Here is a 23,725-nt window from a genome sequence, read left to right as displayed (position 1 = left end):
ATCCTGGACTAGTCACTTAAATAGAGCCTCATTTTCTTCACCTGTAAAATGATGAAAATATCACCTATTGAACAGGGCTGTTGGATAGATTACATGAAACATTGTACATTGAAGCACCTAACATAAAGCTGATGGTGAATAAATGCTCTAAGCTATAGGATGTGGGATATAACGGGATGTTGATAAGGAGAGAACCATAAAACGCACCTTCAACTGCTCCCAGGTGGAGCACATTTAAGAGTTTTCAAAGTTCTTAAATGTGCTCCACCTGGGAGTCACGCTAGGAAGTCAACTTGATTCTAGGGCAAAACTTGGTGGGTGAAGCTTTCTTGGGAAGCAGAGGGTGAAGATCAAGGCAATAGGATCTGGTATAGAGGAGAAGAAAAGCCTGTTTCCGGAAAACAAAAAACAAATTCCCATACTAATGGGAGACTGAAAAATTGAGTATACTCAACTGAGTCATCTCCTCAGAGCTTCATCTGAAGTCAAATGCTCTCACCCAAGGACACCTGGTCCTTCCCATATGAAAGGTTTTTACACACCCAAGTGATATATGCAAGGGCTTTTCTCTGGCCCCTTATTTTCTTTCACCCTAAATCATGTCAACTGCATGACCTGTGGAAGTAGCTATGTCATTTGGGATATGTAGGATATAGGAGCAGAGAAGGCGATGGCACCCCACTCCAGTACTCTTGCCTGGAAAATCCCATGGACGGAGGAGCCTGGTAGGCTGCAGTCCATGGGGTTGCTAAGAGTCGGACACGACTGAGCAACTTCACTTTCACTTTTCACTTTCACGCATTGGAGAAGGAAATGGCAACCCACTCTAGTGTTCTTGCCTGGAGAATCCCAGGGACGGGGGAGCCTGGTGGGCTGCCGTCTATGGGGTCGCACAGAGTAGGACACGACTGAAGTGACTTAGCAGCAGCAGCAGCAGCAGGATATAGGAGAGAGATGGAATATTGCCACGGATAAAGATCACAAGTTACCCACTTCCCAATGAGAACAGTGGGATCCTATCAGCCTGAAGGTCTGAGTTTTGAGACTCTAAGTCAAACTGCAATCAGTGGCAGTGCCATTGCCTAAGTGTCAGTACCTACCTGCTGGGCCAACTTTGCAGCTGCTGCAGCCAAGCCTGTCTCAATGGAAGCTACCCGGGTCCCCTCACGCACAGGACGGTCCTGCTTCGGTAAAGTTGGAGTCACACGGGCTGCAGAGAGAACAGGATGAAGACATTTATATGAATGCCAATCATATTCCTGACCCCTGAGCCCCCAAAAGGTGCATCCTTAGTTTTCCTCCGTCTAGCTTTTTACAAAGCCAGATTTGGCTTCCCAATGGGTAAAAAGCGAATTCACAAATGCCCAAAGTACACAAAACACACACTGATTAAAAGATAAAAGTTAATTTCCCTGAACTGGCGTGTAAAGTTGTCCATGTTCTGCTCCCTACCTATTATTTCCACTCCTATATCCTCAGCTTCTACAGACAGAATGGTTTCCTTATTATATATACCTCCAGAACACATACAGCTCATCCTCTTCCCCTGTGCCCTCATCCCCACCATCCACACTGCCTGGAGTACCCACTTCCTTTTTGTCCACCTCTTTAAAACCTGCCCATTATTCAAAGGCAAGCCAAAATCAATCTTCTGTGCAAAACATCTAGGCCTTCTTTGGCTCACACTGACCCCTCCCTCCTTTGAACTTATGTCCAAGTCACTTAATACCATCCTGTCTCATTCCCTAATGTTAATGTGTGCTATTTTGTCTAATAACCAGGCTATGAATTCCTGAAGAAGATCATCTTCATGTAAAACCTTTTTTATAATGTCTTAACAATCTTGAATGAAAAAATAGTTATTCATCCCACATTTTATATAGGAATTGTATTTCAGGATAACCAAACAGCCCCAGATGATGAAGGAAAGCTCTTTACAGAAGACGGCAGCTAATAAATGTAGAAGGAATAACAAAATTGGAAAATCACAGGTTTGAAATTTCTCCAAACACATACTGATGGCCAATAAATACATGAAAAGATGTTCAACATCACTAATTATTAGAGAAAGGCAAAGCAAAACTACAAGGAAGTATCATTTCATACCAGTCAGAACGGCTATCATCAAAAAATCTACAAACAATAGATGCTGGAGAGGATGTGGAGAAAAAGGAACCCTCTTGCACTGTAGGTGGGAATGTAAATTGATACAGCCACTATGGAGAACAGTATGGAGATACCTTAAAAAAACTAGGAATAGAACTACCATATAACACAGCAATTCCACTACTGGGCATATACCCGGAGAAAACCATAACTGAAAAAGACACATGACCTCAATGTTCATAGCAGCACTATTTACAATAGCTAGGACATGAAAGCAACCTAGATGTTTGTCAACAAATGAATGAATAAAGAAACTGTGGCACATATGTATATAATGGAATACTACTCAGCCATAGAAAAGAATGAATTTTAGTCAGTTCCCGTGAGGTGGATGAACCTAGAGCCTATTATACAGATTGAAGTAAGTCAGAAAGAGAAAAACAAATATCACATATTAACACATATATATGGAATCTATAAAAATGGTACTGAGGAAACTATTTGCAGGGGAAGAATAGAGACTCAGATATAGAGAATGGACTTGTGGCTACAGCAGGGGAAGGAGAGAGGGGGGTGAATGGAGAAAGCAGTGTTGACATATATATGCTGCTGCTGCTGCTGCTAAGTCGCTTCAGTCATATATATATATATATATATATATATATATACTACCATGTGTAAAGCAGATAGCTACTAAGAAGTTGCTACATAAAACAGGGAGCCCAGTCTGGTGCTCTGTGATGATGACCTAAAGGGGTGGGATGGAGGGAGGGGAGGGAGGCTCCTGAGGGAGGGGATATATGTATAATTATGGCTGATTTGTGTTATTGTATGGTGGAAACCAACACACGTTGAAAAGCAATTTCCCCGAATTAAAATATTTTTTTTTAAAAAAGAAAGAAAACCACAGGTTTGCAAGCCCTAATGAATTAACTGATTTTTGGGAACTGGATATTCAGATAGTACCAAAGTATTATCTTACAGATTACTTGCTAGTCTCAAAAGAAAAAAAAAAGAATTTTACAATGGTGAGATCAGGAGTTCACCTCTTACTGTCACTAACAGCAAGATGGCAAACTTCATGCACCTCCTAATGTAATGCAATAGGAAATTTACAGCATCACCCAGGAAGTAGTTTTGCCAAAGGCCTGACATCAAGTAAGCAGTTCATATTACTTCCAGTTTTCAAGAAACACAGAGATTTTTAAAAAATTAAATGACACTGAGGGCAAACAATCATCTTACAAGATAACTGGCTTGGTTTCTTTAAAGATACAATGTCACAAGGAAGCAAACAAATCTAGTAGGTGGGATGTGCTACAGGACATTATACTAGTTTTTGTACAATTCAACAGCATCAAATGAGAAAGGAAGGGATTTCTCTCCATTAAGAGAGATTTAAAAACCAAGACAGCCAAATGCCATATGGACCCTGTTTAGATTCTGATTTAAACAAACCCACTATGAAAGTGCTTTTTTGTTAGACAGTTAAGGAAATTTGATTACAGAGTTAGTATTAGGTAACATTGAGGCAAATTATCAAATTATTATATTGTTACATATGATGACAGGACAGTGGTTATGTGAGAAAATGTATACTTTAGAGATGCATACTGAAGGATGTGGTGGAGTGGAGAGGGAGGGAGTGACACTATCTGGGATTTGCTTTAGACAGTTTTTAAAAAAGAAAGTTATAGATGAGTCAAATATGGTAAAATTTTTATAACTTGATTCTCAGTGGTGGGTGTATGGGATTTCACTTTTCTAATTAATGAAAAAAATGTCATAGGAAAAAAAGAAGTGGTGGTACTACTGGATCTATATTTAAAGATTCCTTGGTTGGTTACCTATTATTACTATAAAGGAGACTTTCTGTATAAGCAGTATGCCAATTCGAGAACAGGCAATTCAGGAGGGTGAAGTCTTTTCATTAAAGGTGATGTTTTATTTATTTTAAAAATGATCTGGAGCCAACCTAGCAAAAATGTTACTGCACAATTTTCAGTCATGGATTCTTGGGTGTATTTTATAGTGTCCTCTAGAGTTTTGTAGAGATTCCCTGGTGGCTTAGTGGTAAAGAACCCATCTGCAATATAGGAGATGCAGGTTCGATTCTCGGATCAGGAAGATCCCTGGAGAAGGAAATGGCAACCTACTCCAATATTCTTGCCTGGAAAATTCCATTGACAGAGAAGCCTAGAGGAGTCCATGGTGTTACAAAAGAGCAGGACACAGCTTAGCAACTAAACAACAACATAGCTTTGTATGTGTGGTGGTTTTAAAACAAGACCCCAAATTCTTTGACATTTTTCCTATTAATAGGTGGTGGGGGTGGGTCTATGTTTCCTCACATTGAACCTGAGCAGACTCATTTGTAGCCTATAGAATGCGATAGAAGTGACACTGCATGACTTCCGAGACTATGTCAGAAAAAGCAACTTTAGTTTCTATGTTGCTTCTTGGAACACTCACACTTGAGCCCTAAGCAGCCACATAAGAAGTCTGATTGCCTTGAGGCCATCAGGCAGTGAGGAAGCTATTAACCATCACATGCAGAGGTCACATAATGACACTCTGCTTGGTACTTCTAGCCTTTGAGTCTTCCCAGCCCAGGCACCAGACATGAGTTAATGAAACTTCAGATGATCCAAACTCTTGATCATCCAGTCTTCAAATTATTCCAGCTGAGGTCCCAGACATCACAGAATAGACATAAGCTGTCCCCCTTGTGTCCTTTCCAAATTCCTGACCTGTTAACACGAGCAAGTTTTTTAATCTGAAAAAAAAAAAATTAACCTCCTGACCAGACCTGGATTTTTTTGGGAAAACTATAAAAGATATTTTGTAGGGATAGTTGAAGAAATCTGATCATGGACTGGGATATTAAAAGATCTTAGGGAATTATTAACTATTAAGTATAACAAAGGTAGTGTGGTTATGCAGGAGGGCATTCTTATACTTAGGAGATACTGAAGAACTAAGGGGTAAGATACTATGTTACAGTGGCTGCACATATAGACAGATAGATATCGATAATGAAGCAAATATGGCAAAATATTACAACTGTAGGATCAAAGTATTGAGAATATGGGTGTTTATGTTCTCTCTTAAATTTACATGTTTGAAAATTCTCATAAAATTTTAAATAATGAATAAGATTAAGTGGTTATAAAAAACAAATGAAATGTATAGTTCTTGAACAGATCCTGGGTTAAATAAGCAAATTATATAAGATATTTTTTATATAATTGGGAGAAATTTGAATAAGTATTTGGTATTAAATGATATTAGGAAATAAAAATTACTTTACTCAGGTGTCAAATAATAGTACTATGATTATAGAAGAAAAAGTAATTTTCATAGAGATGAATACTAAACCACTGATATTTAGTATGTCATGATGGAATGACATCAGCAAAAATGGCTGTTAAGCGCTTCCAAAATTTCACTTCTGCATGCAGAGGGGCTGTGAGCATAATCTGGAAAGACTTGAGAAATACTAAGTACTCACAAGTGGCTGACTCTGAGGCTCTGCAAAGCAGGAAGTGAAGGCTAAGGCAGAATTTTAAGTTGTTTGCCTGAGTGCTGAAGGTATGTCCCAACATGCACACAGAGCCCCTTGTCAAGCCTTGGAAGATTTATTGGTTCTAGACATTTAAGGAAATCACCATCCAATTATCAGCTGACCACTAAACTGAGTAGAAACTTCTACTTTTGTGATTTTTCTGAATAAATTCCATAAATAAATAACAAGTAGCAACAAAACAAACCCTGGGGATTGAAGTGGGGAGTATCTGATTTCCAGAGTTGTTGCCACATTAACTTAAATGTTTAGTTTTCAAAAATATTTAGAAGATATGCAAAGAAACAAGAAAGGGTAGCAACACACAGGGAAAAATTAACAAACAAACAAAGAAAACTCTCCATGACTTTCTAAACAAAGTTGGACCTACTAGACAAGGACTTTATACCACATATTTCAAACATATTCAAAGAGGTAAAGGAAATCATGTCTAAAGAACTAAAGGAGAATATGAGAATGATGTTTCACCAAATAAAGCATACCAATAAACGGACAAACCATAAATAGGAAGCAAATGGATATTTTAGAGTTGAAAAGTAACTGAAATGAAAATCTCACTAGAAGGTTTCAACAACAGATTTGAGTAAGGCAGAAGGAAGATTCAGTGATCTTAAAGAGAGGTCACTTGAGATTACCCAGTCTAATGAGCACAAAGAAAAAAGAATGAGGAAAATGAGCAGAGACAAAGGGCTCTGTGGCATGTGATCAAATTTATCAACATACGCATATGGGAGCCTCAAAGGAGAGGAAAAAAGGAGTGAAAAGACTATTTGAAGAAATAATGGCTGAAATGTTCCCAAATTTGATTATAAAAACTAACCTACATATCCAAGAAGTTCAACAAACTTCATGACAGATAAACTCAAAGAGTTTATATATCATAACCAAAGACAGAGGATCTTGAAATCAGCAAAAGAGAAGTGACTCATGAAAGACTTACAGTATATTGATCATCAGAAGCCATGGAGTTAGATAAAAACCAGTAGGATCACATAATGAAAGTGCTCAAAGAAAATCACTGTCAACCAAGAAATCTAAATCTAGCAGAATTATCCTTCAGAAAAGGAGAAATCAGAATATTCCCAAATAAACAAATATAGGACTTCTCTGGTGGTCCAGTGGCTAAAGACTCCACACTTCCAAAGTAGGGGGTGCAAGTTCAATCCCTGGTTGAGGAAGTTTTGCATGCCATACAGTGTGGCCAATAATAACAATAAATGATCACTCTTAAAACATGGCAAAATAAAAATCCCAGAGAGTTCATTGCTAGTAGGCCTGCCCTATAAGAAATACTAAAGAGAGCTCTTCAGCTTAAAATGAAAGGACACTATACAGTAAGTCAAATCCATATGAATAAAATGCACTAGGTAAAGGTAATTATATACGTAAATATAAAAGGAAGTATAAACATATTTTTGTTGTATCTCATTTTTTCCTCCTAATTAAAGACTGTTGCATAAAGCAATAATTATAACTATGCTCATGGGCACACAATTTATAAAAATGTTATATTTAATTTGTGACAGTAATAACATAAAGGTTAAAAGGAATAGAACTATTAATATACAGAAGCAAAGATCTCATATACCATTGAAATTAAGTTGATGTTAATCTGAATTCAAACTGTATAAACTAAGATATTAATGTTAATTCCTAGAATAATCACTAAAAAAATAACTCATATATAGAAAAGAAAAAATTAAAATGGACACTAGAAAGTAGCTTTTAAACACAAAAGAAGGCAGAAATGAAGAATTGAGGAACAAAACAGAAATAAAACATAGAGAAAACAGAGAAATGGACAATGTGAACCCTACTTTGTCAGTTATTACACTCAGTACAAATGAACTAAATTCCCCAGTTAAAAGGCACAGATTGGCAGAATGGATAAAAAAACATAATCTTACCATATGCTGTCTCCAAGAAACACATTTCAGATTAAAAACTATACTAATATCAGAAAAAATAGACTTAATTGCTTAAGAAAAAGACTGTTACTAGAAACAAAGGACATTTTATAATGATAAAAGGGTCAGGAGATCAAAAAGGTATGAGAACTATAAACACATAGGCACTTAACAGCAGAAGCCCAAAATACACAAGGCAAAAACTAACTGAATTGAAGGGAGAAACAGATAATTCAACAACAGCTAGAGATTTCAATACCCTACTTTCTCTAATGGATAGAACAGTTAGACATAAAGTAAGCAAGGAAACAGAAATGTCCTGATGTCTGAAATTTCCCGTAAAATGCTTAAAAAAAAAAGGATGAAGCAAATATAGTAAAACATTAGTTGTTAAATCTCAGTAATAAGTATATGAGTATTCATGATACCAGCCTCTCTAATTTTGTGTATATTTGAAGTTTTTCATAGCAAGAATTCTTTAAACACAAAGGAAAAAATATTCACTATTCTTGTAATCATTTAATTTATTATAGAAATATAGCATATTTAAATCTTAAAAGGCTAATTTCCTTTCATCATCTGTTTACTCTTTTAAATTAATTTTAGAATGAGTTCCCCACAAAATTCCATTAGGATTTTTATTTAGGATAGTGTTAAGTATATATATTAATTAAATGACCCTTTATAAAAATCAGTCTTTATAATCAGACGCATGCTATAACTCTATTTATTCAGGTCTTCTTATATGTTTCTCAGTAATGTTTTGAAGTTTCTTCACATAAGTCTCACACATATCTTCTTAAGATTATTCTTGGGTATTTTATATAATTGTTATTGTCAATAGGATCTTTTCTCCCCCTCAGTGTATTATGGTTATTACTGATACTGGCAATTCCTGATTCTTAGATATGTGGCTTATATGCAGAGATTATCCAATTTATTAAATTCTCATATTAGTCTTAGTTGTTTTTCAGCTGATTCCCTTACATTTTTATAGTTATACAATCATATCATTTCTTTCACTAGTAAAATACTTATTATCTCCCATGTGCCAGGCACTCTGCAAGTTGCTACAGATACAATGATCAGGACTGCCACCCTTACAGTGCCTCACATCATGATAATTTGGTCTTTTAATTTCTAATAATTATAGTTCTTATTTCTGCTTCATTCCTAATTATGCTGTCTAGAACTTCTACAGCAGTGCTAAATAACAGCAGTAATGATGGGTATATTTGCCTTATTCTTGATTTTAATGTGAAAATCTTTAGTAGACTGCCTCAATCTTTTCTGGGTTAAGAATCTACTTTGAAAATGTGATAAAAGTTATTGGCTTTCTCTTTAGAGAAATATACATGCATATATGACACAACTGAGTGACTTCATTTTCACTTTTCACTTTCACACATTGGAGAAGGAAATGGCAACCCACTCCAGTGTTCTTGCCTGGAGAATTCCAGGGACAGGGGAGCCTGGTGGGCTTCCATCTATGGGGTCACACAGAGTCAGACACGACTGAAGTGACTTAGCAGCAGCAGCAGCATGCATATTTATATTAAAAATACAGTGGTGTTAATTAATTATCTGCTCTCTGAAAAGGGAAACAATGGATAAGATCACGTTTTGACATAGAAATATTCATATTTTTTATGAAGAATGAGGAAAAAGTATGATAAATATATATATTTGACTACTTCTTTTTATATATAAAGAGGGTCTCTGAAAATCTTGAAGACCTACATGAATAAATGGGAAAGTCAGACATAAAATTTACAAAAGAAGAAATTCTAATGCTAATATAAACATATAGGAAATGTCTAAAAAATTCAAATTAAATCGGTGAAATGCTATTGCTTGCTTGTGAATCACCAAAGGTCAAAAAAATACCATAATAGAGACTGTTTGTTTTCAACCCAGTATCATTCTCCCTTTCTTGCTTACTAATAAAAAATAAAACTTTGTGGAACAAGTTAGCTAATTGGTATCTAACTAAAAACTACATTTCCTGGCCTTTTTAGCAGATAACATTGGCCATGACACAATTTCAGCCAAGGAGATTTTTTTAAGTAGAACTTAAAACTCCTTGGGGAGGAATGCTCACCAGGCCTATTCCTTTCTCCTTTTGCTCTTCCTCTTCTTCCTAACTGCAACTCAGACCTTCCACTGGAGAGGATAAGCACTCACTAAGGATGCCTGAGAGGTTCCTATTACTCATAGACAAAGACTATTCTTAGCTATATGCTCAATGCCTATGAGGATTCATAAACAAATACTCTCACACATGACTGGTGGGAGTGTAAACCAGTAAAACCTTTCCGGAAAACAATTTGGTAATACATATCAAGAGCTTTTAAAACAAATTATATTGGCAAGAGTACAAGGAAACAGGCACACTCATGTATTACTTGTGGGAGTGTAAACAATTTTCAACATGTAATTGTTAAATGAGAAAAGTAAAGGCACATAACAGTATATAAAGTATGCTTCCAATTGAGTGAAGGGGTGAAAGAAAATATATACACACATTTACTTGTATATGTATAAACTATGTCTAAAAGGATACACATGAAACTGGTAATAGTAGTTGACTTCAGGTGGGGAATTGGAAGGCTGTGGAACAGGGGTGGGAGGGAGACTTTTGACTTGGCCCTTCAAGAGTTTCATGGGAATCTATCCTAAGCATATAAATAGAGACACACTTACATAGAAAAATGTTCACTCCAAATGTTACCACTAATTGCAAAAATTTGGCAATTGGCTAAATGTCCCATATTAGAGAGGTTAGGTAAATTAGGTATATTCATGGAATAGAATATTTTGTGGCCATTAAAATACTATTTATAAATAATGGCATAGGGATATGCTTATGATATAATATTTAAAAGGCCAGATATATTTACTGGTTTTCAACTTTTACACTCAACTTCTAGTCAACATGGAGTATTAATTACAAGACAGTGTTAACAACCGTGACAATATAAACAAAAATGTACAGCTTATAGAAGGTTGGAGGAAGAAAAAAAGAATAGCAGCATTAATGTACACATCTTAGACAGTAGGTAATCAAGGGAGAATCATTTGCTTCTCCAAATCAAGAGAGACTGACAAAAGCCAATGGAAGGAGAAACAGAGGTTAAGATAATAAATCAAGAAATGGTAGTATAAACCCTATTATCTTGGGTTTTGGACTCAACTAATGGAAAAATGAAAATGACAATGTTGCCTCTCAGGCATGGGATTGGAAGTAGGGAAAGCAGAGGGAGACCACTGCATTTCATCTTAAACTCCTCTGTACTATTTGCTACCAGATATAGACATTATTTTGACTAAAAGGCAAAAAAATTTTAAAACAGGATATATGACCATGCTTTCAACCACAAAAAGAAAAACGCATTAAAAAAAGACTAGAAGGAAATATAGCTACTTCTGGGTAGCAGAATCATGGGTGATTTCTTTATCCTTTCCTCGATTTACTGTATATTCCAAATTTTCTGTTATGCTAAAAGCCAGAAAGTATAGGAGAAAATAAAATCATAAAAGAGGCCTGAAGAAAGAAAAAAAGAAACATTTGCTGACTGACTCACTAAGAGAACACTTCCCAGGACTGTCCTGCCTGCCCACTCCCCCAATCCTAAGCAACTACCAGAAAGGTCAAATAAGGCTGGGTGGGGACAGAAGGCCCTTTATTTCCTAGAAAACCACAGGGATACTGCAATGCTAGTATCCTCTATAGCAGACTGTTGCAATAATGACTCTCAATTTGTTCACATGTCCTTGTATGCAAGGGAAGACACTGCAGCTTCCGCTGCAGAAACAGAATCTACTTCTCCACTTTTGGAATCAAAGCTTGGCCATGTAACTTGCTTTGACTAATAGGACAATAGAAAACAACACAGCAGAGGTTTGCAAAGTGCTCGCACATTGGGTTTATCCTCTCTTGCTCCTGGAAACCTCCTACCATGTGAAAAAGCTTAGGCTGACCTCCTCCTGGTGGATGAAAGACCCCATGGAAAAAGGACCCAGCCACCCAAAGTTAGGTCCCAGATACCTGAGGGAGATCTTTTGACCATCCAGCCCCAGGCAATCTGGTCCAGAACTAGAGCAATAGTTCAACCAATGTACAGAATCATGAGAAACAATCAACTATTGTTGTAAGACACTAAGTTTTGAGTGGTTTGGCTAACTGACATACCATCCACTGTAAAAACCACTCAACTAGTGAGATGAACAAAACTGTTTTATTACCCTCTAAATTCCATATTCAACTCAACAATCATTTTTCCTTCTTTCCTCAGAGGTGGACTCTCAGCCAGTACAGGTGACAATCTAAGGAGTCTTGGGCCTTGCAGAACTCAACAGTCAGCAGAATTTCCCTCCTTTGTCAACAATATTATTACCAAAGGGCTTGGATGATGATAGTTGAATGTTCTCAGGAGCCTTTGACTGCTTGCTGAAGTCTGTTCAAGGTCTTCCTCCTTTCATCTCAAGCCATATAATATCAAAAACAACATGCTCCATTACCTCTGGCTTTGCTGATCTGAGTGCATGAACCCTGTGTCTTATTGATCATTTTTGTTCCAGTACCTAACATGGTACCTGGCATACAGCAGACACTCATCAAATGAGTGTCTTCCTATATTATAAAAGTCCCACCTCGCCAGACTATCCCCCCCAACCACCCCCACAGAGTTTAAGGACAGAATACTGGATCACCTTTAGGACTCCATGGAGCATCATCTGAATTCTTCTTTTTCTTATGTCGAGATTTCAAAGCCGGGTCATCATCATCAGACTCCAGGGAAGGGTAAACTGCAGTGAGAGGGAAAAGCAGGGTAAACTGAGATCTCATCCAGAATAGTGACAACAGAATGATACCTACTTGGGCTCCTCCCACTCCCCTACAAGTGGACCCTTTACTTAATCCATACTCAACTGTAGGAATTCCTGAATATGTCACATACTTTTCATGTCTTTCTACTCTGTGCACCCTTACTGCAAATGCTCTTCTCCCAGCATCATCTAACTCTGATTTCACTTGCCCAACAATCATTTAATGAATAACTTCATGAGTTAATGACCCTATAAAATTCAGCTTTAGATTCACTTCCTAAATAAGCTTTCCCTCTTCTCTTAATCTCTTTCAGATGCCTCCTCAACTCTCCATAGTATCCTGTGTATACCTCTATTGGAGTTGTTACATAGTATTTAAGAGATGATTAGTAAATCTGCCACCTACAATTTACTGTGAGAGCAAGGATATGTATTATCTGATTTTAAACTAAGGGAGCCAAACACAATGCAGAGTAGCTGCTCAGTAAGTGTTTCTTAAATTAATGGAAAAAGAAGTGGTTCACACATTCATGCAAAGGGAACAAAAAGACCACTTAGGCTGAACTGGGAACAAGATTACTGGAATTGAATGATGTGAATGACAAAACACACACATATATTTTATCCTATACAAATACATACAAACACCCAGTTTTATCATATATATACAACATCTATATGATTTAATAGGAAGAAAGTCTAGAAAGGTCCTACTGATGAAGTTAATCTCTACTGCTACTAAACCTAAAAGAAAAGCAAAATGAGAGTGAAAATTTCTTCTTAGTGAAAATGTCCTCCTAATTTTTCCATTCCTACTAATGATCAGCTTCAAACTTCTCTAGAATTCTACTTCATCAGAGAGAGAGGAATCCACTCTCACAGTTCCTTCCAGATGGGCCTCTCTGTAGGAAAATGAGTCTGATTTTCAGGCCTTCTTCCTTGAGAAGAGAAGTAAAACCTCTGCCTCCTGACTCATTAAATTTTTAAAAAATTTTATTAATTGTCCCTAGAAAGAAAAGACTACCAGTAATAGAGTTGTTTGACAAAGGTTCCATCCCTACTAGCCTAATGGCTGTCAATGTTGGGTTTGTCGATTATTTCATTGAGTTTGAAAGGTTTTTCTCCACCTAAAGGAAAGAAGAAGTGTGGTATGGTAGAAAGACCTCAAGTTTCAGGATTAGACAATTACTTTGAAATTTGGACTGACACACTAGCTTTGTAGCCAAGGAGAACTTCTGTAAGTTTCACTACCTTCAACCATAAAATTGAAATAATAGATGCTACCTGCCTTGCAAAGTTCTGAGGACTGAGAGATAAATAGGTACAAAGTAATATACAAAAGGAAATCTACTCTAAGGTTCATGTCTTATTCAAGATGAAATAAGATGTAGATAGTAATTAATTTCGGAGAAGGCAATGGCAAGCCACTCCAGTACTATTGCCTAGAAAATCCCATGGATGGAGGAGCCTGGTAGGCTGCAGTCTGTGGGGTCACTAAGGGTCGGACACGACTGAGCGACTTCACTTTCACTTTTCACTTTCACACATTGGAGAAGGAAATGGCAACCCACTCCAGTGTTCTTGCCTGGAGAATCCCAGGGATGGGGGAGCCTGGTGGGCTTCCATCTATGGGGTCACACAGAGTCGGACACGACTGAAGTGACTTAGCAGCAGCAGCAGCAGCAGTAATTAATTTCAGACATTTTAAAAAATACAAGTTAAAATATGCATATTAAAAATATGAGGGTGGGAGGAGTGATGCCCCCTCCAAAAATGATGGAATTGGAAGCTCCAAGGATCTGTTGTTCCTCCAGTGAAGCAACCATTATGGTGTCAAAAACTTATATAATAAACTTTTGGGGGATTCTGTAATCCAATCAAAAACTTACAACAACAAAAGGAATGCTTAACAAAGAAAAAGCCTGCTAAATTAAGGCACTTATAAAAACTCTTTCAGGAAACCTCAGCAGTCAGCTAATGAAATGGATACTTCAGTGACCACACACAATAAGAACACAGTACTTGTAAAGTCATTAAGTAAATAGATAACTGTAGCTCACAATAAGCAACAACAGTTAATCTTTAGGGAGAAAGGAAAGTATGATTTCCAGTTATCACATTATAATATTCAAAATGTCCAGGTTTCAACAAAAAATTTATAAGGCATGCAGAGAAACAGAAAAGTATGTTCCATTTATAGAAAACAAATTGATAAAACCTATCCATAAGGAGTCTTCCCTGGTGGCTCAGACAGTAAAGGGTCTGTCTGCAATGCAGGAGACCCGGGTTCGATCCCTGGGTTGGGAAGATCCCCTGGAGAAGGAAATGATAGCCCACTCCAGTATTCTTGCCTGGAAAATCCTATGAACGGCGGAGCCTGGTAGGCTACTGTCCGTGAAGCCTGGACATTAGACTTACTATACAAAGACTAAATCAATTGCCTTAAATATGATAAAAAAATAACCATGTCTCAATTTAAAAAGAGACTATCAATCAGGAAAGAAAATATAAAAAGAAACCAAATAGAAGTTTTGGAGTTGAAAAGTACAATGACTTGAATAACAATCCACTAGAGGGATTCAAAAGCAGATTTTGAGTAGGCAAAGATTCAGCAAACATGAAGAAAAAATTATCTAATCTGATGAGCAGAAAGAAAGAAAAAAGAAAAAATGAACAGAGGTAAAGGGGCTGTTGGGACACTATCAAGATTAACCAACATATTCATATGGGAGTGTCAGAAGGAGAGGAAAGCATGAAAAAGGGAGAACAACTATATGAAGATACAATGACCTTTTAAAAACTTTCCAAGTTTTATGAGATACATGAAAATATACATCTAAGAAGCCCAACAAATTCCAACTAGGATAATCTCAGATATTCACACTGAAATGCATTATATTTAAACTGTCAATAGACAAAGACAAGGAAGAAGAAAATATAGAACTACTTTATCAAAAGACAAAGAAGAGGATCTTGAAAGCAGCAAGACAGCACAATAAAACAACCAATTTCTCATCGGAAACAATGAAGGCCAGAAGACAGTGGGATGATATATTTTAAGTGCTGAAAGAAAAAACTGTCAACCAAAAGTATATCTGGAAAAACATTTCTTCCAAAATGAAGGCAAATTAAGACATCTCAAGTAAACAAAGGCTGGGGTAGTCCATTAATAAATCTGCCATTTAAGAAATGCTAAACAAAGTCCTTCAGAGTGAAATAAAAGGACATCTGAGAGTATAGAAAAACATCAATAAAAGCAACTACAGAGGTAAATATAAAAGTCAGTAGTGCTGTATTTGTGATTTCTAACTCTTTTTTCTACATTATTTACAATTCCAATGTATAAAACAGTAACCATAAATCTATGTCAAAGGAGCACAATGTTTAAAGATGTAATTTGTGACAAAAATAACCATACATGGGTGGGAGAGCTGTATAGAAGCAGAGTCTTTGTATGCTATAGAAGCTGGGTTGTATTAATTCAAACTAGATTGTTATAAAGTTAGAATGTTAGTTGTAATCCCCAGGGTAACCACTTTTGAAAACTAAAAAGCATAAAAAAGGAACTGAATGAGTCAATTTGGTATACTACCCCCCAAATATCAATTAAATATAAAAGAAAGCAGTAACTTAGGAAATGAGGAACAAAAAAATATAAAGACATATTGAAACAAATAACAAAATAGCATAGGTAAGTCCTTCCATACCAGAAATCACTTTAATTGTAAATGGTTTAAACTCACTCTTCAGGACTTCTCTGGTGGCACACTGGGTAGGAATCCGCCTGCCAATGCAGGGGACACAGGTTTCATCCCTGGTCTGGAAAGATTCCACATGCTGCAGAGTGGCGAAGACCATGCACCACAGACCGTGCACTGCAACTACTGAGCCTGCAAGTCACATCTATTGAGCTCGCATGCTGCAACTACTGAAGCCTATATGTCTAGAGCCCATGATCTTCAACAAAATAAGCCACCACAATGAGAAGCCCACACACCACAATGAAGAGTAGCCCCCCACCCACCACAACTGGAAAAAGCCTGCGCAAAGCAACAAAGACCCACTGCAGCCAATAAATAAATAAATAAAATTATTTTAAAAATTCACCCTCCAAAAGGCAAAGAAAGATAGAATGGATCAAAAACAGGATTCAACTGTATATTACATATGAGAGATTCACATTAGGTCCAAAGAAACAACTAGGTTGAAAGTGAAAAGATGGAAGAAGGTATCCCATGCAAACAGTAACCAAAAAGAGAGCTGGGTAGCTATACTAATATCTGGCAAAATAGAATTTAAGTACAAAATTGTTACAGGAGATAAGGAAGGGTATTACATAGTAATAAAAAGGTCATTCGACCAAGAACATATAAAGCAAATATTGACATACTTGAAGGGAGAAACAGTTCTATAATAATAGTTGGCAACTTCAGTACCTTACTTTCAATAGTGAATAAGACATCCAGATAGAAGATCAATAAAGAAATGGAGTACTTGAACAGTACTATAAGTCAACTAGACCTAACCAACAAATACAGAAAACTTCACCCCAAAACAGCAAAATATACATTTTCCTCAAGTGTACATGGAATATTCTTCAGGACAGACCATAATTTAGCGTACAAGTCTCAATAATTCAAAAGAATGAAAACATATAAAGCATGTTCTCCAAAAACAATAGAACAAAACTAGGAATCAGTAACAGAACTGGAAAATTTATAAACTGGTGAAAATTAAACAATATACTCTGAAAAAAATCAATAGATCAGAGGAAAATAATCAAAAGTTGATTTTTAAAAACTTTGAGAGGAAGGAAAACCTTGTTTTGACACAACATACCAGAACTTATGGGATGCAGCAAAGGCAGTGCTCAGAGAGACATTTATGTGTGTAAATGCTTACAATATTAAAAAAGAAGGATATCAAATCAGTAACCTAATTTTACACCTTAAGAAACTAGAAAAAGAACAAACTAAATCTGAAGCTAACAGAAGGAAGGAAATAATAAAGATCTGAGCAGAGATGACTGAAATAAAAAAACAAAATCAACAAAATAAAAAATTGGTTGCTTGAAAGATAATCAACAAAATATGCAAATATTTAGTTAGACTAACAAAGAAGAAGAAAGAAAAGACAAAGATACTTGAAATGAGAAATGAAAGTGGGGACATTACTGCAAACTTTACAGAAATAAAAAGGATTATAAGAGAATACTGTGAACAATTGTATGCTAACAAATTATGTAACAAATTATTTTATGTAAAGTCTACTACATTTAAGGTCTCAGTGGATAATGTTTTCCACATCCCGTATGTTTTAAGACTTTGTATTTTTGTTATCTTTCTGTAATGATGTTGTTTTTAAACGCCATGTACTCAGTGAGTGACATAAACACATTGTATAATTCAGTTTTCTAATAAAATTTTAAAATAAATAAATAATATTTAAAAAAAGAAAAATAAAGACAAATTTCTAGAAGCACACAAATCACCTAAACTGACTGAAGAAGTGGAAAATCTGAACTCACGTATATTAAGTACAAAGACTGAATAAAAAATAAAAAAGCTTCCAACAAAGAAAAGTTAAGGTTATTTGATGGTTTCACTGGTGGTTTCTCAGTTCAGTTCAGTTCAGTTCAGTCACTCAGTCCTGTCTGACTCCTTGCAACCCTATGGACTATAGCACTCCAGGCTTCCCTGTCCATCACCAACTCCCGGAGCCTATTCAAACTCATGTCCATTGCGTCAGTGACGCCATCCAACCATCTCATCCTCTGTTGTCCCCTTCTCCTCCCACCTTCAATCTTTCCCAGCATCAGGGTCTTTTCCAGCGAGTCGGTTCTTGGCATCAGGTGGCCAAAGTATCAGAGTGTCAGCTTCAGCATCAGTCCTTCCAATGAATATTCAGGACTGGTTTCCTTTAGAATTGACAGGCTGGATCTCCTTGCAGTACAAGGGACTCTCAAGAGTCTTCTCTAACACCACAGTTCAAAAGCATCAATTCTTCAGTGCTCACCTTTCTTTATAGTCCATCTCTCACATCCATGCTACTGCTGCTAAGTCACTTCAGTCGTGTCCGACTCTGTGCGACCCCATAGACGGAAGCCCACCAGGCTCCCCCATCCGTGGGATTCTCCAGGCAAGAACACCGGAGTGGGCTGCCATTTCCTTCTCCAACTCTCACATCCATACATGACACTTAATGAAGAATTAACATCAATCCTTGTCAAACTCTTTCAAAAAACAGAAGAGGAGAGAACACACGCTAACTCATTCTATGAGATCCTGATACCAAAGCCAGAAAAAGATACTACAGGAAAGGGAAACTACACATTAATATGCTTTATGAATACTGATGTAATAATCCTCAACAAAATACTAGCAAACCAAATTCAGCAGCCTATTAAAATGATTATATGCTATGACCAAGGGGGATTTATCCCAGGAACGCAAGAGTGGTTCAACATAAGAAAATCAAACAACCTAAATGTCCATCAATAGACAAATGGATAAAGAAAATGTGATACACACACATACACATACAAATGAATGAATACTACTCAGCAAAAAAAAAGAAGGAAATCCTACCATATGTTAACTGAAGGGCATTATGCTAAGTGAAATAAGTCAGATAGAGAAAGGCAAATAACATATGATCTCGCTTATATGTGGAACCTGAAAAAGAAAGCCCAAACTCATAGAAAAAGAGATCAGATTCGTGGTTACCAGAGGCAGCGGGTGAGGAGTAAGGGAATTGGATGAAGGGGGTCAAAGACACAAATATCCAGTTATAAATAAATGATATATAAAGTAACTTCAGACCAAGGAAAATTAGCAGGGATGAAAAGGGATAGAAAACAATGATAAGATGGTAAATATAATGACAAGAAAACATAGCAATCTTTAAATGTGGATGCATCCAACATCAGAGTTTCCAACTGCACAAAGCAAAAACTGATGGAACTAAAAAGGGAAACAAATTCTCAATTATGCTTGGAGACTTCAACACATCTCTCAGTAATCAAGAAAATAAGTAGACGAAAAATTAGCAAAGATATAGATTATCACTAATCAACATGATTAAATTGAAACTGATAGAATATTCAACCCAACAGTAGCAGAATACACATTCTTCTCAAGTTCACAACACAAAATTCTCAAGATAGACTAAATCTTATGTGAAAAAACAAAACCTTAATAAATTTTAAATGAAACCAAAAACTGTTCTTTGAAAAGATCAAATTGATAAGATGCCAACAAGAATGACAATAAAAGATACAAATTACTAACATTAAGAATAAAAATGAAAAAATAACATCAAATTAAAAATATCACTAAAGACCTCACAGACACTAAAAGGGTAATACAGGAAAACTCCAAACAACTTTATGCTCATAAATTCTACAACTTAGCTAAAATGGACCAATTCCTTGAATACCACAAACTATCAAAACTTACCCAAGACAAAATAGAAAATCTGAATAATTCTATATCTACCAAAGAAAATAAATCCATAGTTAAAACCTAAAAAGAAATCCCTAGGGCTGGGTGGCTTCACTCAAAAATGCTACTAAACATTTTTTAAAACCCACTAATTGTACATCATCTCTTCTAGAAAATAGAGGAGGAACATTTCCCAACTCATTCTTTGAGGCCAGCACTGCTTGCCCTGATACCAAAACTAAAATATAAGAAAAAAAAATTAAAGACCAATATCCCTCATGAACAAAGACACAAAAATCCTCAGTGAAATACTAGTAAATCAAATCCAATAATATATAAAAAGAATAATACATCATTAGCAATTCAGGTCTATCCTATGACTTCAATTCTGTGATATCTGAAAATTAATCAATGTAACCTATGACATTAACAGATTAAAGGAATAAAACAACATGATTATATCCATTGGTGGAATAAAAATATTGGGAAAATTCAACACTCATTCATTAAAAAAAAAAAAAAACTCAGCAAAAAAAGAATGGAAGTAAACTTCCTTACCTTGATAACCTATACAGATAACATCATAATAGTGAAAAGATAATTTCTCCCTTAGATTGGAAACAAGGCAAGGGTGTTAGTTCATTCTCACCACATTGTGCTTGAAAATCCTAACCAGAACAAAAAGGCAAGAAGGAAAACAAAGATTGGAAAGAAAGGAATAAAACTGTCCCTACTTACACATGACATGATCATGATCATCTAGACAAAATAATACAAAGAATATACCAAAAAGAAGCTATGACAAACCCAGACAGCATATTAAAAAGCAGAGACATCACTTTGCCAACAAAGGTTTGCATAGTCAAAGCTATGATTTTTCCAGTAGTCATGTATGGACGTGAGAGTTGGACCATAAAGAAGGCTGAGCACCAAAGAACTGATGCTTTCAAATTGTGCTGGAGAAGACTCTTGAGAGTCCCTTGGACTGCAAGGAGATCAAACCAGTCAATCCTAAAGGAAATCAATCCTGAATATTAATTGAAAGGGCTGATGCTGAAGCTGAAGCTCCAATACTTTAGACACCTGATGTGAAGAACCAACTCATTAGAAAACACCCTCATGCTGGGAAAGATTGAGAGCAGGAGAAGAAGGGGGCAACAGAGAATGAGATGGTTGGATGGCATCACCGATTCAATGGATATGAATCTAAGCAAACTCCAGGAGATAGTGAAGGACGAGGAAGCCTGGCATGCAGTAGTCCATGAGGTCACAAAGAGTCAGACACGACTTAGTGACTGAACAACAATACTAAAAAAAAATTCCTAGAGTTAATAAGTGAGTTTACCAAGGTTGCAGGATACAAAGTCAATATAAATCAATCATATTTATATACACTTATTGTTCAGTTGCTAAGTCATGTCTGATTTTGTGTTTTATATACATATATACATATATATATACACATACACACACACACACATATATATTACACTAGCAATAAACAATTAGAAACCAAGGGTTTAAAAAGGTACCATTTAAAAAAAAAAGGTACCATTTACAGTATTTGCAAAAAAATACAGAACTCAGAGATAAATTTAATAAAAAAAAGCATATGTAGGATCTGCATGCTGAAAACTATGTTTAACACTGATGAAATTTTTCAAAGAGTAAATATGGAGGAACATATCATGCACACAAATTAGAAGATTCAATATATCTAAGGTGAGAATTCTCTTGCAGTCCTTGTATAAAATGTTTCCGTGGTCCCTCAAAGAGTTAAACACAGAATTACCATAGGACTGAGTAATTCTACTCCCAGGTATATGTCCAAGAGAAATGAAAACATGTGTCCATACAGAAACATGCACACAAACATCTATAGCAGCGTTATTCATAACAGCCAAAAGGTGGAAATAACCCAAATACCTATCTGCAGATGAATGGATAAACAAATGTAGTATATCCATACAATGAAATACTACTCAACCATAAAAAGGAACAAAATAGTGATACATCCTATAACTTGGATAAACCTTAAAAACATTATGGTAAGTGGAAGAAGCCAGACACAAAAGATCACATAATATATGATTACTGCTATATGATATATCCATAATAGGCAAATCCATATGGACAGAAAGCAGATTAGTGGTTACCAGGGGATGAGATGAGTGGGAACACGGGACACAATTATTTAATGGATCCAGGATATTTTTCTGGGGTCATGAAAATATATTGGAAACAGAGAGAGGCTGTTTAGTGAATGCACTAAATATCACTGAATTGTAAATTTTAAAATGTTTACAATTATATATTTCATGTTTAATTATATATATATATGTTTAGCTATATATTTCACCTTGATAAAAAATAAAGATCATAATTCTCTCTGAATTGATCCATATAGTTAACATAATTCCAGTGAAAATCCTAGCAGAAATTGTAGATTCAGACAAATTGAATTTTATGGAAAGACAAAATTGAAGACGTCGTATTATTTGATTTTAAGAATTACTATAGGGCTTCCCTGGTGGTCTAGTGATCAAGAATCTGCCCACCAATGCAGGGGACACAGGTTCAACCCCTGTTCAGGGAAGATCCCACAGGCTGCAGAGCAACTAAGCCCAGGTGCCACAACTACTGAAGCCCATGCACCTAGAACCAGTGCTCTGCAACAAGAGAAGCCACCTCAATGAGAAGCCAGCACACCACAACGAAGAGTAGACCCAAATCTCCACAACTGAGAAAGCCTGTATATAGCAATGAAGACCCAGTACAGCCAAAAAAAAATAAATCTTTTTTAAAAAAAAGAATTACTATAAAGCTTCAGCAATCAAGACAGTGAGGTTCTGACAAAGGGATTGATAACGTAGATCAATGGAAAAGAACAAATCAGAGACAGAACCATACAAATATGGTCATTCCACTTTTGACAAAGATACAAATGCAAGTCAATAGAAAAATAAAAATTAAAAATCATCTTTTCAAGAAATGGTGTTGGAACAAGTGAACATCCATATGCGCAAAAAAGGTTCACCCAACCTAAACATCATATGTTATGTGAAAATTTATTCAAAATGGAACACAGATAGAAATGTAAAACCTAAAACCATACAGTTGTTAGGTTAAAAAAGGAGAAAACTGCACCCTGACTTTACAGAAAGAGTTCTTAAATAAAAGCATAAGCCATGAAAGATAAAACTGATAAACTTGACTTTCTAGAATGTGAACGTGTTTAAGAAAGTCATAAGAGAATGAAATACAAGCCACAGAGTGGGAGAAAATATTTGCAAATCACATACCTGAAAGAGACTTGAATCCAGACTATATAAAGAACTTTCAAAGCTCAACAGTTAAACAACCTAGTTTTTTAAAAGGCAGTAGTACTCTTTCAAAAAAGAGTATATGAGTAGCAAATAAATGCATGAAAAGATGTTAAACATAATTAGCCATTAGATGAGCCACAAAATGAGATACCACCACACATTTATTAGGATGACTAAAATAAGTGTACTAACAATACCAAGTGCTGATGAGTATGCAGAGCAATTGGAACTCTCACATATTGCTGGTGGGAATGTAAAATGGCAGAATCACTGGAAAACAATTTGGCAGTTTCCAATAAAGTTAAAGCATCTACTGCCCACACTGTTCAGGAATCCCATTGCTAGGTATTTACCCTAGGGAAACTCATGTTCACACAAAAGCCTGCACACAAATGTTCACAGCATCCCAATTCATAATCACCCAAAGCTGTAAACAATCCAGTGTCCTTCAATGGGTAAATTGATAAAAAAACTGTGGCAGAGGAATTTCCCTGGCAGTCCAGTGGTTAGGACTCTGTGCTTCTACTGCAG

At 36.1% G+C, this 23,725-nt stretch overlaps 1 protein-coding gene across 8 annotated transcripts in view; it reads right to left on the bottom strand.

Moving 5' to 3' along the window:
* The window catches only part of PHF8 (PHD finger protein 8), a 105,868-nt gene that overhangs the window by 5,145 nt on the left and 76,998 nt on the right, over positions 1 to 23,725 (bottom strand). For all 8 annotated transcript variants that reach the window (XM_088834139.1, XM_055438066.2, XM_055438067.2 and 5 more), the window contains 2 exons: positions 12,310 to 12,405; positions 1,101 to 1,210 (listed from right to left, as the gene is read on the bottom strand). In XM_088834139.1, coding sequence (XP_088690265.1) covers positions 1,101 to 1,210; positions 12,310 to 12,405 — 206 coding nt within the window. The remainder of the gene's footprint in view (positions 1 to 1,100; positions 1,211 to 12,309; positions 12,406 to 23,725) is intronic.

The sequence above is a fragment of the Moschus berezovskii genome, chromosome X (assembly GCF_049115385.1).
Source record: "Moschus berezovskii isolate FMDL1 chromosome X, NW_MosBer_1.0, whole genome shotgun sequence".
Classification (NCBI taxonomy): Eukaryota; Metazoa; Chordata; class Mammalia; order Artiodactyla; family Moschidae; genus Moschus; species Moschus berezovskii.
This window is presented reverse-complemented; position numbering and strand designations above follow the sequence as displayed.